The 15,928-nt window shown below is 43.9% G+C and overlaps 1 protein-coding gene across 1 annotated transcript in view; it reads left to right on the plus strand.

Moving 5' to 3' along the window:
• Nucleotides 1–15,012, plus strand: part of USP33 (ubiquitin specific peptidase 33) — an 80,457-nt gene extending 65,445 nt beyond the window's left edge. Inside the window, exons 21-23 of the mRNA XM_015414252.1 lie at nucleotides 10,010–10,112; nucleotides 12,366–12,434; nucleotides 14,370–15,012. Of these exons, the coding sequence (XP_015269738.1) occupies nucleotides 10,010–10,112; nucleotides 12,366–12,434; nucleotides 14,370–14,527 (330 nt within the window). The 3' untranslated portion in view covers nucleotides 14,528–15,012. The remainder of the gene's footprint in view (nucleotides 1–10,009; nucleotides 10,113–12,365; nucleotides 12,435–14,369) is intronic.
• The last annotated feature ends 916 nt before the right edge of the window (nucleotides 15,013–15,928 follow it).

Below are 15,928 nucleotides of genomic sequence, written 5' to 3' on the forward strand. Positions count from 1 at the left end.
TGAGGGGAAAGTAGGGCTCCCAGCTCTGAGTAGGGAAATACCTGGAGATTTGGGGGGTGGATCCTGTGGAGGGCAGCATTGGGGGGCAGAAGGAGAGCAGAAATTTCCCAACCTGGAGCTGGCAACCGTAGTCAGGACTGGCCCAAATGAGTTCCTCACAAAGGTGTGGAAAGGGTTTCGTTCCTTTGTCTTTTTACTGACAGAACCAAGCTTGGTTGCCTACCCACTGAGGGAATAGTGAGTCCCACAGAGGAGCCAAGCAGACGAAGTGTTTTCCTCATGAGAGAGAGCGTATTCTGACAGAGATCAGTGGCTGGAGTGGGCGGGGAAGAGGAGCAGACCCAGCCCCCAGCCAATGGCATACGAGTACTCTTGAGTGGCGGGTGACGGGCCAATGGCTGATTGAGCATACTCTGGGCGGGACTCAGGCAACACAGCCAGTGGATAGGGACAGCTTTTGAGTGACACATCATGGAGCCAACTGATTTAGGAGCGTGTGGAATGTTCAGAAAGTGCCACCCCATTACTCAATTATATATAAGGAAAGATTCTCAATGTGTCCAAAGCTGTGGATACTTAAATCCAGAGACTGGAGCTCTATCTGTTGTTGGACAGCCAGTCTGACTCTACACCAGAAGATCTGGACTGGGCGTTACAAGCCGTGTCTGGTTGGCTTAGACTGAGTCGACTGAAACTAAATCCAACGAAGACGGAGGTCCTGTGCCAGAGCCGGGGTGGTCCGAGTGTAGGGATCCGACCTTCAATGGGGCGCAGTTGGTGCCAGAGCTAGAGGTTAGGAGTTTGGGAGTGCTCCTTGATGCCTCGTTATCAATGGAGGCCCAGGTAGTAGCCACTGCCAAGTCAACCTTTTACCATCTTCAGCTGATTAGGCAGTTGGTTCCTTTCCTCGAACGCAACAACTTGGCAACAGTGTCATGCGATGGTCACCTCGAGATTGGACTATTGTAATGCTCTTTACATGGGGCTGCCCTTGTCCCAAATCCAGAAGCTGCAGCTAGTGCACAATGCTGTGGCCAGGCTTTTGATGGGTCTCTCTGTATGGGAGCACATCCAGCCTGTGCTAAAAGCATTGCACTGGCTGCCAATAGCATACCGGATTCGCTTCAAGGTGCTGGTTCTTACCTTTAAAGCCCTTTATGGTCAGGGTCTGGCATACCTAAGGGACCGCTTTTCCCCATATGTACCCCAGAAAGCACTGGGCTCAGGGGCCCAAAACTGGCCGGCCCTCCCAGGCCCCAAAGATGCCAGGCCGGCGATAACCAGGGCTAGGGCCTTCTCAGTGGCAGCTCCGTACTGGTGGAATGATCTCCTGGGGGAGATCAGGGCCCTGCGGGACCTCTTACAGTTCTGCAGGGCCTGCAAGACGGCGCTCTTCCATGAGGCCTTTGATTAGGAGCCGCACCAAACATCTGAGAAGTGACCCTGTGCCCTGGCTTACAACCTACAGCCTGTGCTCACTGCATACATAATCTGTCCAATTGAACTGGTGTGAGAATACCATTAGGACTGTCACCTAAGTAATACTGTCTAATCTTGAAACTTCTGCTCTTGCACTTTACTTGAATATTGTTCCAGTGCTTTAAGATAACTAATATTTAATTGATATGGCATTTTTATGAATGTTTTAAATTGTATTTATATATGTATTTTTATGTAAATCGTCCTGAGCCTGCCTCGGCAGGGAGGGCAGGATAGAAATTGTATTAATGAATGAAAGAATGAAGCCATGAATGGATAAGACAGATATTTCTACAAAGCTCAAAAAGTCTCATGTTTGGCTCTGACCTTGATAGCCCAGGCAAGCCGAATCTCATCAGATCTCAAAAGCTAAGCAGGGCCAGCCCTGTCAAGTACTTGGAAGGGTGACCTCCAAGGAATACCTTTGCCGGGATGCAGAAGCAAATAATATAAGCCACCTCCCTGAAATGCCCTAGCCCCACTAGGGGTCGCTAGAAATCACCATGACTTCCAGGCTCATAAGCATATACACACAAAATACTCACCCAAAAAAAAGCCTCATGTTTGCAGCAAAATCTAATACTCTCTGTTCATAACTTTATTGCATTGGCTCAAAGCCTTAACAAATAACACCAAAATGCCAAAAACAACATCAAAACCATTATATAGCAATCGCAATAACAATTAAATTCTTATATCCATTACAGATCTATAAACAGAATCTAATACAAAAATACATAATAGAATCAGCACTTGTATCTCTAAGAAACAAATACCCTCTATAGTGGCCATTGGGGGGGTTACCACTATAGTATTTGCCAACAATGCTGATCTTGCCCTCTTCCCTCACTCACACACATGATTTTCCCTCCATTTTCCCTTCCCTTCTGGCTGAACAGCCCCTTTTATCTATCTACTTATTTGAAGGTTTATGGCTGTCCCACCCTGTCATGTTATTATATTTTGATGCTGGCTGAGCTCAGGGACTTGAAGGAAAGACATGATCACCTCCTTAACTTATACTTCTGAAAATGGCACACAAAAGGCTTTTGAAAGTTGAAAAAATAAACAAAATATGTTATTCAACATAGGGGGAAAAGGTCAGGTGGAATCGGGGTTAAATGTCTGAGGTGAATCAATAATAACTCTAAGGTAACTTTGTAATTTCACAAACTTCAGTTAATATGTTTCCAGCAAGTAAGAGTTTTAAGCTTTTCACAAAGTCTTAGAATCTTTGAGATGAGAGGCTTTGGTTTCAGTGTCTGTTAGACACTCCAATATAAATTCTTGAGTTTAACTGACTCTTCAAGTTTTAGAAGGCAGGGATACACTACCAAGTATCCAGATTCCTTCTCTAGACAAAGCAGGGATCACTCCACTCTTTAGAGCTATCTTTCTTTTCAACTGAGCAGGGAATTACTTCTGTAAACTAGAAGCTTTGTCCCGAATTGAGGGTCTTCAGCAATCCTCCTAACTCCTCCTTGCCAATCTTCCCAGTCCCCAATCAATGCTAAAGTAAATTCTCTTCAGCAGTCAGTTCCTTTCTCTTTCTTCTCAAGTGACATTTTGTGGCAGCGTGTCAATCAAAGGCTCTCCGGCCCTGTGAGGCATTAACCCTTTACAGTCTATGACATGTTTATACAGCACTTGTGAGCTTTTAAAGCAGAGTTTGTCACACCAACCTTCAAGCCTGTAAGAGACAGGAGGATGAGGCAGGGCCTTTTCCAGGGCTATTTTGTGTTTGAAGGAGGACATATTGGTGCCAGGCTGGGCAGCAACGACCAAGGAGCTTGATACCAAGCAACTTGCATAACTCACCCATAAAGATGTAAAATTTCTGGAAGTTCTGAAACCATGGGAAAATACCTTCTTCTTTTTTAAAAAAAAAAAAAATGGAAGTTTGGGGGAACATTGAAATACATGTAATACTTGCTGTCCCATCAAACCTAATTTTACTGCTTTAACAATATAAAATGCATCTTTTATAACTTATAACAAAGGACCATTAATAATATCTGCACAGCTAGATGCTGTTTTCGTCCTTCTTTGGCTACTGGTTAGAGAGATTTCAGTTTTCAATGAAACTTTCAGAGATTTCCTCCAAGGCTTGCTGCAGTTTCTGCCCCATTTCTTTCTGATCTTTTTTTCCCCTCCAGCAAGGTAGGGCATTAAGCTATTTGATATCCAGTCTGTGGGTATATGTGTCACAGTGGTTTGAGGAAGAGGGGGAAAGGTTAACCACAAGAGAAGAATCAGGTCAAAAAGGCCACAAAAGCAATGAAAGCCCTGCATGTTGCCCTCATGTCTACACAGCATGCTCACCTTGTATTTAAAAACACTCCACTTATTCTAAAAGGCAAAATGTTTCATAGGAGGTTTTTTTCAGTACACCCCAAAATTTCCAATTTTTCCATTAAAAATTGAAAAAGAGGCCTTGAAAAAAGGGGGAAAGCCCCCTCCCCCCCCAATTTTCCAGTTGTTTCCCAGGCTTTCATGTCTCTACTCACCCAGGACTGGCTGTTTGTTACCGTTCAACAGCAGGCACCCCACAAAAGCCAGTGTAGTGTAGCGGTTAGTGTGTCAAACTAGGATCTGGAGATCCCTGTTCAAATCCCCATTCTGTAATTGAAGTTGACTGACCTTAGGCCAGTCTCCCATTCTCAGCCAAACCTACCTTACAGGGTGGTTGTAAAATGAGAGAAAGGAAAATGCTGTTTTGAGTCCTCATTATGGAGAAAGGTAGAATATGAATGAAGTAAGTATAGTTGGGGGGGGGAGCAGATAAAGGGATGGAGAAAAGGAAGCAAGGAAAGGTGAGGATATGGGGATTGCCAGGAGGAGGGAAAGATGAAATGGTTTGTGGAAGAGGATCTAGGCGAAATAATAGGTACCTTCCAACTGTGCAACTGGACCATAGTTTTCCCAGGGGCAGGGAAGGAGAGGGAAAGCTTGAAGATGGTAGCAGATAGAGATAGGTTAGGAAGCAGGAAAACGGGGAAAGGCTGTGGAGGCTTTTAGGGAAGGAAAAGGGAAACAGTGGGGAAGGGGGGAAAGGGCCATTGGGTACTTACCGAGAAGGGTCCTTCTCCTCTGAGATGAGGAGGACATCTTGATCGGTGTTTCCCACCCTATCTGCAGGGAGGCAGGAACCAATCTTTCCACTTCCTGTCCTCTTGGTGGGACACGTCCCTTAATTCAGTTCCGGAACTCCCAGAAGCAGTAGATAACTAAACCTTTAACAACTGAGCCATAAATTGGCTGAATAGAAAAAACCAGCACAAGAAGAACAGAAGAAAAAACCGAGACAGAAAGGAATACTCGGCTGAGGGATAGAAGCAGCAGAATGAAGCAAATTGACAATGACATGGGAGGGCTAATATGTCCTCCTTATCTCAGAGGAGAATGACCATTCATGGTAAGTACCCAATGGCCCTTTCTCCCTCTGAGAGAAGGACATCTTGGTGGGATCTCCCATAGCAGTGTCCTCATTAGTTGGGTGTGTCATCATCCTTGTCAGTCAGAATGTGCTGCAGGATCCTTCGGCCAAAGGCTGTATCAGCTGAATCATAGACGTTTATCTTATAGTGTCTAATAAACGTAGAAATTGACAACCATGTGGCTGCCCTGCAAATTTCATCCACTGTGATGTGGCTTGCCAAAGCTGCATTTGTTGCTGTGCTTTGAATGGAGTGAGCGGTGATTCCTGGAGGGGGAACCAGCTTTTGAGCCCTATAGGCCTCGGTGATGCAAGACTTGAGAGTAGAGCTAATAGTGGCCTTGGACATCTTACATCCATCTTCCTAAAGCCACTAGTGCAATGAAGGAAAGTCTTCAGGGCACATCGCATGTCTAAAGAGTGCCAGATCCATTCCTTGGGATGAACCAGATTTGGGCAAAAAGATGGCAAGCAGGTCTCCTGTGATCTGTAGAATTGACAGTTTACCTTTGGCTGAAAGGTAGGGTCTGTAGTAAGCACTACCTTGTCCTTGTGGAACATGCAGAGCTGCAGGTTAGCGGACAGGGTTCCAAATTCTGACACCCTCTGTGCTGAAGTTATTGCCACCAGAGATAAGGTCTTCATCCGTACCCACTTCAGGGGAAGTTCCTTGATGGGCTCGAAAGAGGGCCTGGTCAGTGCATGAAGGACCATATTTAACCACCATATGGGGAATCCGTGAGAAGTGGGAGGGTCCTGAAGAGCTGCTACCTTTTAGGAACTTACGGATATGAGGGTGTCTGGAGAGTCCCCAGCCATTGAATGCAGGAAGGACCATAGCTAGGGCCGCCACCTGACGTCTGAGAGTGGAGGCCTTCAACCTAGTATCCTGGCCGTCCTGCAAGAAGGTCAGAACATTCCTTATATGAGGCTTCACTGGATCTATGCCCTTCCAAGTGGCATTATACATCCTGCTGGTGGACTGCCTTCTGGAGGCCAACATGGTGCTTGTCACCTTTTCAGAGTAGCCCAGTCTGAGTTTTTCCTGCTCAGTCGCCAAGCTGTCAAATGGAGCCAGCCCGGGTCTGGGTGCCAGATGGGCCCAAGTTAGCATGTTTGGAGTCACTGGTAGAGGAACTGATGGTTGAAGGATGAGATTCTGGAGCTCTGAGAACCATGACCTCCTTGGCCAATGTGGAGCTACCACTATGATCTCCCAGTTCTCGGACCTTCGGAAGGACTGGGGTCAGAGGATACACAAACATGAGCCCGGGCAGACACTGGGACACCAGTGCATCTGTCACCTCTGCTCTGTGATGAAAAACCTGCTCTGTGATGAAAAACCTGGGGATACGAACAGGTCCACTGCTGGGAGGCCAAAATGACGCACAATTAGCTTGAATTAGTCCATCTTATTTATTTATTTATTAATAGATTTATATCCCGCCCTTCCACATAGGCTCAGGGCGGCTAACATAAGAGGCAAATGCCATACATAAAACAATTTAAAGCCAATAAATAATCATTACAATTAAAATCGGTGCTCAACAGTAAACTATAACAATTCCAAGATGGGGATTCCGATGATACGTTCCAGGGAATGCTGATGTCTCTTCTGGTTAGTACTCCACTTTGTCCGTTCTTCCATCCCAGGGCCGACGCACCTTGTAAAAAGATTCCACCAACAAAGATGACAACACGGTGGTGGTACAGTGGCGGCGGCAGCTCCTACTCGAAAGCCTGGCGGAAGAGCTCCGTCTTACAGGCCCTGCGGAAATGTGCTAGGTCCCACAGGGCCCTGATCTCTTCCAAGAGCTCATTCCACTAGGTAGGAGCCACCACCGAAAAAGCCCTGGCCCTGGTAGCAGCATATTTAACAACCTTTAAGGCTGGGATAACCAACAGGTGTTGTGCCCCCGACCGTAGTGCCCTAGGAGGAACATATGGGGAAAGGCGGTCCCTCAGGTAAGCCGGACCCTGGCTTTATAGGTAAGAACCAGCACTTTGAATCTTCAGGAACCATTCACCTTCCTGTAGTTGCCAACGACTGAGCCAGTCTGTCCGAGTGTTCAGAGTGCCTTTTATGTGTTCTGCCTTGATGGAGTCAACATTGATTTTTGCCCATTGTAGCAACTTGGAGGCTTTCCTGTGAAACAACAAGGACCTGGAACCCCCCTGACTGTTTATGTATGCCTTGGCAGATACATTGTCCATCCTGAGGAGGACATGGTGGCTGATGATCTGCGAACTGAAGTGCAGAAGGGCATGGTGAATGGGCCTGAGTTCCAATAGGTTTCTAGGTAGCTTCTTTTCCTCCCTGGACCATAGTCACTGAGCTGGTGAGTTGATATAGACTGCTCCCCAACCTTGAAGACTGGCATCCGTGATTATCTGCTTACAGTCTGCAATGTACTAGGCACAGCCTTGCAGAAGATTCCTTGTCTTGGTCCACCATACTAGGCTTGAACTTCACGTTGAGGGGGACTTTGACTGGAAGGTCCTCTCATAATTGTGGACTGGAAGGGTTGTAGAAACTGTTGCAGAGATCTTGCATCTAGGTGGGCCCATTGCACAGAATTTATGCAGGAAATGAACTGCCCCACTAGCTTGGCTAGGGTCATCAGCGAGGACTGTTTGCCTTTGATGATTTGTTGTGAAAGAGAATGGATCTTCGCCGCCTTGGGCTTTAGGAGAATCATACGGTTCTGAACCATGTCCAGAATCATGCCTAAGTGTTCAATTGACTGAGAGGGAGTTAGGCAACTTTTTTGAATGTTCACAAGGAACCCGTGAGACTGCAGACATTGGATGGTGTCTTCTGTGTCCTGGTGAGTCTTGGCTTCAGAGCTGGAGCGAATCAGAAGGTTGTCCAGATAGGGATGAATGTGTATTCCACTTTTTCACAGCAAGACAATAGGGTATATGAGGATTTTCGAGAATACTGTTGGGGCGGTTGAGAAGCCGAAGGGTAGTGCTCTGAACTGCCAATGTTGCCCTTGCACACATTAATGGAGGAACCATCTGTGGCCCCGGAAGACGGGAATGTGAAGGTACACTTTGGTCAAATCAACTGAAGTCAGAAAGTTCCCCGGCTGCAGAGCCTCTGTGATGGATCTTAGGGTTTCCATGCTATTGCTGCCCTTGCCATGGTGGTAGCAGTGGTTGATGCCTTGATGGCCATGCCTGTGGCCTCATGAGCCTTTCTTAAAGCAAATTCAGCCTTCTTGTCCAGACTATCCTTCACAGTGCCTTCCCTGTCCTCTGAAAGCAGACCAGAGGTTTGAAGTGCCATTATCAGGGCATTCATCAGGGGAACCTGTAGGAACTTATTGGTAAAGGCTGGTAAGCATATAATTTCTTAACATTGGGAGGACATGGGTTTGGCCCACTCTTTCACAAGCTGTTTCTCTAGGAATTCAGGAAAAGGAAAAACCCTCTCTGTCCCCAGAGTCCTGGGAAAATATTCTTTGCTACCTCTTGGCCTGGACTCATCTGAGTGAGCCACGTTACTAGGCTCGTTTGTTGGGGGGTTTGGTTGCAGCTCTAAGACAGCCAGTGTCTTAGTAAGAAGATACTGGTAGTCTTCAGGCTTAAAAAATTGCATTGAAAGTTCTGGAACCTCTAACTCTTCCTCCTTATCTGATAGAAATTCCCCATCCTCTTTATCTCTCAGCTCACTGTCCTCAACCTGTAAGGAATCCCAATGGCGATGGTCCTGCATGGTAGAGTAATGGTCTTTTCTGGCTGCTTTAGTTGGCCAGCAAGATCTGTCTTCCTCTAGGAAAGCTCTGAGTCTCTCTGTGTATAATCCCTGTAGATGGGGGAGGGGGTGGGATGAGAACTGTCCCCTATGAGAGGAATTTGGCAGCAGCTGAAGATTTCTTCCCTCATGGCTTGCCTTAAAAAGTGCATAAGTTCAGACAAAATTAAGAGGTCCCCCCCCCTTTTGGGGTTACTCATGACTTGAGTAGACCCATTTGTGGCTCTGTGTCTCTGGAGGCATCCGCTGTAGTGCCCTGGACGTTAGGGATATCCTGCCCGTCATCAGTGTCCATTGCCTGGCTTATGGTAACAGCGATAGCTGCTCCGCAGCCTTCCACCGCTCTCTCTGGGGGCCTCCGAGTTACAGGCTGGTCCCAAATGGCACTCGTGCCAAGAGCTGCGGGCGAAGGGTGAGGCCACTTTTTTGCACACTTTTCTCTTTGCATGGCTTGGCTCCTGGCAGCGGTGGGGATTGGAGCTCTGGATTTCCCCTTAGGCGGCTGAGTCTTGGTGGCAGTGAGGGAAGCTTCCCGCTTACCCTTGGAAAGAAATCTGTTGAATCCATCCTGGTCCGACATACTCCAGCTGGAGCGTCGGGAAGGACAAGAAGTTGGAGGGGGAAAGGCAGAAGCCAAGTAAGGCAGTTGGAGGACAGGCAAGGAGTAAGCACGAGGAGGGAGAAGAAAATAGTTAAGAGGAATGGAGAAGGAATGAGGTTGGAAAAAGAAAAATTAAGCACAAGGCACAAGTGCCAACTTCATGCTGCTCTCCCTACTGAGGCAGGAACAGAACTGAGTTGAGGGGCATGTCCCATCGAGAGGACGGGAAGTGGAAAGATTGGTTCCTGTCTCTCTACAGATAGGGTGGGAAACACCCATCAAGATGTCCTCCTCTCAGAGGGAAAATGAGATACCTCTCTGATTGTAAATATATCTAATTCTCAACATGGCCCCACCTGTGGATGCCTAAATCTGGAGATTGGAGACTTGGGTCCATGAACATAAGACAATTTTCTGCAAACCTGAGAAAAGTCCCAGGTTTGCAGAAAAAATAACAAAATGCATTGAGGGGTTAACCCCCCCCCCCCAAGCAACAGAAGCAGTGCATTTAAGAAATAAACATCTCCTGAGATCTCAGTGGCCATTGTGGAGGGAGGACTCATCAGAGCCAGGCCCAGCAGCATCCACAAGGCAACTTGGTACCATGCAATGTGTACAACTCACCCAGGTGCAGTGGGGGCTATCAGACAAAATTAAGTAACCTCTGCAATTCCTTGTGGACAATTCCCTGCTTGTATTGTATCTATAACGGAGTTTGTTTTATGTCTTTCAGCTTAACAGAGCATTCCAAGAGGAGGAGTCTCCATCCATATTTTATTGTATAAGTATGCAGTGGTTTAGAGAATGGGAAGGGTTTGTGAAGGGCAAGGACAGTGGTGAGTGGCTTTCAAATCTCTGCCAGGGAGATAATGTGCTTTTTATAGTATATGTTTGTTTTGTATGCCTCAATAATTACTGTGGTGATAGTCTGTAAGAACAGAAAGAACTGAAAATTTAGAAATAATAATAAAGAACAGAAAGAGAAGGGCCTAATGCATTGACGGAGTACAACTGATACCAGTTTCCACCGTCAGGAGCTTGGGTGTGATCCTTGATGCCTCCCTTTTGTTGGAGACTCAGGTCACAAATACAGCCAGAATGGCTTTTTTTCATCTTCACCAAGCCCAGCAATTGATTCCTTACCTGTCCCGCACTGACCTGGCCACAGTGATCCATCCAACAGTCCCCTTTAGATTAGACTACTGTAACTCACTCTATGCAGGACTGCCCTTGAACTTGCTCTGGAAAGTTCAACTGGTCCAGAATGCAGTGGCGTGGTTCGTTACTAAGACCCCAGAGAGCACATATACAGCCTGTGCTCTACTGGCTGCACTGGTTACAGATTAAGTACCAAATCAGATTCAAGGTTTTGGTACTTACCTGGTGGAACTCTCTGGGTGCGGTCAGACAGCGTGCTGAGAGTGGGTTAAACTGCTCTGGTTCTAACCGGATTATATTTGATCTAGATAATCACGATCATACTCACCTCCCTTATCCTGCCTCACCGCACAGTCACGTCACTCCCAAGTGTCTACAGTACTGACGCACAGGATCGCGTGTTGGCGGGTTTTTAATTTTTTTTCTCAGTTTGCGCATGCGCATAGGCGCCCATCCGTAAAAGGGGGGAAACTATCATGGCACAGGCATAGAACCACCAGGGCAAATCAATCCAGCCCCTCCAACAAAAGACTTCACTTTAAAAGTTTGACCTGAAAATGGTCTCCAATGAAATCCCGAACTCATCTAAACGCTAAAACAAGTGACCATTTAAATGTCGGTTTTCTAAACACGGTGGCAGAGCTCCGCCTATGCACACACTGCCAACACATTAAAAAATGGCGGGCAAAAAGCGGAAGCCTCAGGCAGCTTTTGAGCTGGGAGGGGGTTTAAACCAGAAGTGGCTCAACACTACAGGAGCGATCAGACATCAGAAAAGTGCGGCTAGAACCGGAGCATCAGGAAAACACCACTTGGGGACCTGGTAACAAAACACTCCGTTTTAAAGGGTGTTTAAGCTGGAAAGCGACGGCTGGGGACAGTGCACAGAGGTTGGGTGTGTGAACGTGCATATAAAATCCATTACTGAAGCGTGCCGAAAGCGGACTAAACGGCCCGTCTGACCGCACCCTCTGAGACCCGAGCCCTGTAAGATTTGGTCCAATTCTGCAGGGCCTGTAAGACGGAGATGTTCCACCAGCTGTATGGTTGAGGACAGGGACAGCTAGAAAGATCATTTGACCTCCTCTTACCATTGGGCCAAGAATTTCCTTGTACTGGCTTCCTCCAAGGTGCAATCTGCTATAATTGATAATGTTTTAACTGTATGACTGGTTTTAAATTGTGATGGACTTATTGTATAGTTTATTGTACATTTAATTGTATATTTATTGTTCATTTAATTGTTGGAAGCCATCCTAGCCCTGCTTGGCAGGGAAAGGAGCTGGATAAAAGCTAAATAAATAAATTGGCACATTGCAGGAGCTCACATTGTTATCTACCACGTTCAGCTATTAAATCAATCAAGGACACCCTTTTTCTTTGCAAGCATATTTCTAAATATAAATATTTAAATTGTAAAAATATATTTTTGTATTTAAATGTTTTAATATGTTTTGATGTTTGCCTTTTTTATATTTTAAATGCTGCTTTTAATTTTTAATACGATTTAATGTTCACCCGCCTTGGGGACCCCTAGTTGGGTTGAAAGGCGGCACAGAAATGTTTTAAATAAATATGAAGCCCCAATTTAATGCTGCATCTTAAGATCTTCATAAGTATTGTGAAGGATAGCCTGCTTACAAATCTCTGTTCAGAAATATTTATAAAACAACAATAAAGTAGGGTAGCTGCTGAAGAAAAGTCCAGCTGAATATGTCCGGTTCCTTGTATGCTTGAAGATGAGTTCATTGAACTGTGTGTCTAGACACTAAGCACTATTAAAATGTTATTAGCAGTAGGACCAGGATATACAGAGCATGATCTTTAACAATTTAAACACTGCATAAGGCAAAAATAAAAGGCACACAGTGTGTGAAATGCGTATCATTTTGTCATATCTCTTTAAATCATATATTTTTCTCTTTCACCAGATCCTCCAGGTCCCATTGACAATACCAAAATTGCTGTCAGTAAATGTGGAACTGTTCTTTTGAAGCAAGGTATGGGCCTACTGATAATCTGTCTTGCAGCCATTCTCCTTTTGCTACAGTGCTGTTGTGCATGTATCATTGACTGCTGCTATATCTGTGGGGTTTTTGTATATTTTCTACATCAGAAATGTTTAAACACTTCGACCACAGTTCTCTAGTCCGCTCACTATTTCAGCTTTTCTAATTTCCATTATTAAAAAGAACACTAAGTTAACAGTCTGATACTTTGGGAATATACCTTGTGCTCAGGATAGTTTCTCATATACTCTTCAAGGCAAAGAGTAATATCTGACCATGACAATTCTCATGAAAAACACTGTGTACTCTTCCCATGTTTGCTTTACAGTACATGTTTTCAATCAATCAATCAATCAATCAATAGACCTTTAATGGCATATACAACATTAAAATCAAAGACAGTAAAAGTACATGTTTTGACATCTATTCCTGAATTGATTAATGATTTTCACATTTTCTTTTTAAGTACTGTTTTCTAGCCCTCCTGATTTCTATATTTTTTAGAAATATGCAAGCTGAAGCTGTCCATGCTTCATACCAAGGAGTAACAAGCAAGTGTTTAGGGATTAGAATTTTTGTTCTCTCCTCAGTGGTCCTCATATTTTTTGTTGTTCTCTGACTTTTTTTTTTTTTTAATTTAAATATTTAGTGGTGAGAATTTATTTGAATATTTTATATCACTTTTCTTCTGCAAAGCAGGACTCAAAACAGCTTACAAAAAAAGGATCTAAACTCACAATGTAACAATAAATTAGGAGTAGTAATTTCATTGGAGTACATGCACATTGGAGCTGCGGTGGCTCAAGTGGTTAAGACGCTGAACTGCAGGCTGTGGAAGGTCAGTAGTTCAGCGGTTCAAGACCCGGGTGCCGCAAGACAGGGTGAGCTCCTGTCTCTAGTTCCAGCTCCTGCCAACCTAGCAGTTCGAAAGCAAGAAATTGCAAGTAGATAAATAGGGACCACTTTGGTGGGAAGGTAACAGCGTTCCGTGCGCCTTGGTGTTTAGTCATGCCGGCCACATGACCACGGAAACGTCTTCGGACAGCGCTGGCTCTTCGGCTTTGAAACGGAGATGAGCACCGCAACCCTAGAGTCGGATTCGACTGGCTTTCGAGCAAGGGAACCTTTACCTTTACCTTACATGCACATTACAAAAATCTAGGAATACATTGTCAGAGTCTACTGGGCTTGCATTTCCTTGGAACAGGGCTGAAACACTCTGCCTCTTTGAGAAGAAAATTTGAACAAAGAGTTGTCTGTCACATTTTTGTCTTGCTTTGCCTCCAAATAGCATTTTTGGCAAACGTTAGACTGCTTGGACATTCGTTGCCTTGCAGCATTTAGAGATTATGGAGGCTTTCTGACTGAGGTCTCTGCCTTCATACATTTTATTATGGCAACTGGACTTGAGAAAGATCTCATTTAGAAACAGGTTCCTGCCATCTGATAATTTACTGCCTTTCAATATGAGGACCGTCTGCTTCCTTGAACTCCTGACAGGAGGACTTCAGATTTACTGTGGATTTATGTACTTTCACAGACACTTTTATATCTCTTAAGAGGATTGTTTCCTTTAACTATAGCTTTGAGGACTTTTTGCCTTTTTGCCCATGCTTCTAATAATTACTGTGACACAATATACATTTAACAACTGTTTATGATTTATTGTTTTTTCTATTCAGTCACAGTTTCGGTATTATATTGCTGTCTTGCCCTGACTTCTCCTTTTGTTTTGGGTTTCCAAATAGCTCAAGGCAGCATTGTCCCCATCTCCATTTTATTCTCACAACAACCTTATATGGTGGTTAGGCTTAAGGCACTGATTGGCCCAGTTTCACTCAACAAGCTTCACAACAGAGAAGGAATGTGAATATCAGCTATGCCTTTACAAAAAAAACCAAACAAAAAACCCTTGATGTTTTTCAGGAGCTGATTCTGGACAGATTTCTGAGGAAACATGGCATTTTCTCCAATCAATCTATGGAGGAGGACCAGAAATCATACTGCGACCACCTGTTCCTCAAACTGAACCTGAGCCTTTGGAAACTGAAGATAAGATTGAATTAGAAACACACAGTCTGTAATCATCATCATCATCAGGATGATTTCTCTTGAGATTCTTTATAATGAACAACATACATTCCCAGATCTCTTCTATATTGCTGTTTTACTTTGGTTTCCTAGAGAGGGAACAGGATGTTGGGCATTATTGCATTTGTTGAAGAATGAATCAGAACTTGTAATTTAAAAATTCTAATAATTTGTTACAGCCTTTAAGGAGACTGGTCTCAGACTGACAGATGTACCTATGTAATCATATGCACAAAGTAGCAATGAAGGATTTAATTGTTATTTTCTGATCTCTCTGCATTTTCAGGCTGTTTTTAATTATGTTTTGTCAAAGCTAGGATTAAAGGGTGCATATTTTAAACAGATTGTGGTGATATTGTAAGAAATTGGCCTAATGTCCTATGAAAACTCAGGAAAAGCTGTTTTACTTTTATTTGCAGTGCACTGTAGAGAATAATGAAATAAATTTCAAATGCTTTTCATACATCAACTATGTTAATTTAGAAGGAACATTGTTTTGGTTAGCATATATAAGTAACTTATTGCCTATGCTTAAACCTGATATAAACCAGTAATACTATCAGTAACTGAACAAAACCATAGTCACTAGGATTGTTTTGAGAGCATGATCTTAGTATGTTAATAGCTTATGTGCCTGAGAAATTTTCTAGCCTTTTAAAATTAAACGTATCTTTAATTCTATGTGGAAAAATACCTTATTGTACAGTTAATGCAATGATCATTGGCATGATTTATGATGTCAGATGTTGAATGGATATACAAAGACTGCAAAAGCATTCTGGTTTATTCATATTGAAATGTTGAACGTTCCCCGATGCTTTTCTTTCTCCTCAAACATTGCTACCATATAAGCAATACTATTCTATGCTAGTTCAATAAAAACTATGTTAAAAATAGTTACACTGTTTGAACTTAAAGCACGATGAAATTTCATATTAGGCATATGTATTACATATCAATGTTGCATTAATATTTATTTCTGTGGCATAGAGTGTAATTTCAGAAAATAAATGAAAGATCAGTTTTGAATGGAGAAACCCTGAGGATGCATATTCAGCTATGAGTTTTGACATACTGATAGTGTCAACGATATAACTGGAGAATGAAAGAGTAAGAGCTGCTGCAGAATATACTAACCCATTGCAGTTCTGGTAAACATGAAGAAAATTGACACTGCTTTGTGGTGATTCAGATTTTTGGTGCAAAGTAAATATATTGTTCAGAGTACTGAACCAGTCTTCAGAATTCTAACAGGCAGATAGCTGATCCAGTCCAAAACCCACTGTTGCCTACATGTTCCCCCTTGCTACAGCTGTAAGCCTAAGCACCCTTATTATGGTGGGACTTGCTTTTAAGTAAACATGCTGAAAATTGTATTAAATTGTACCTAAAAA

This window comes from Gekko japonicus, unplaced genomic scaffold (genome assembly GCF_001447785.1).
Source record: "Gekko japonicus isolate JY-2015 unplaced genomic scaffold, Gekko_japonicus_V1.1 scaffold30, whole genome shotgun sequence".
Lineage (NCBI taxonomy): Eukaryota > Metazoa > Chordata > Lepidosauria > Squamata > Gekkonidae > Gekko > Gekko japonicus.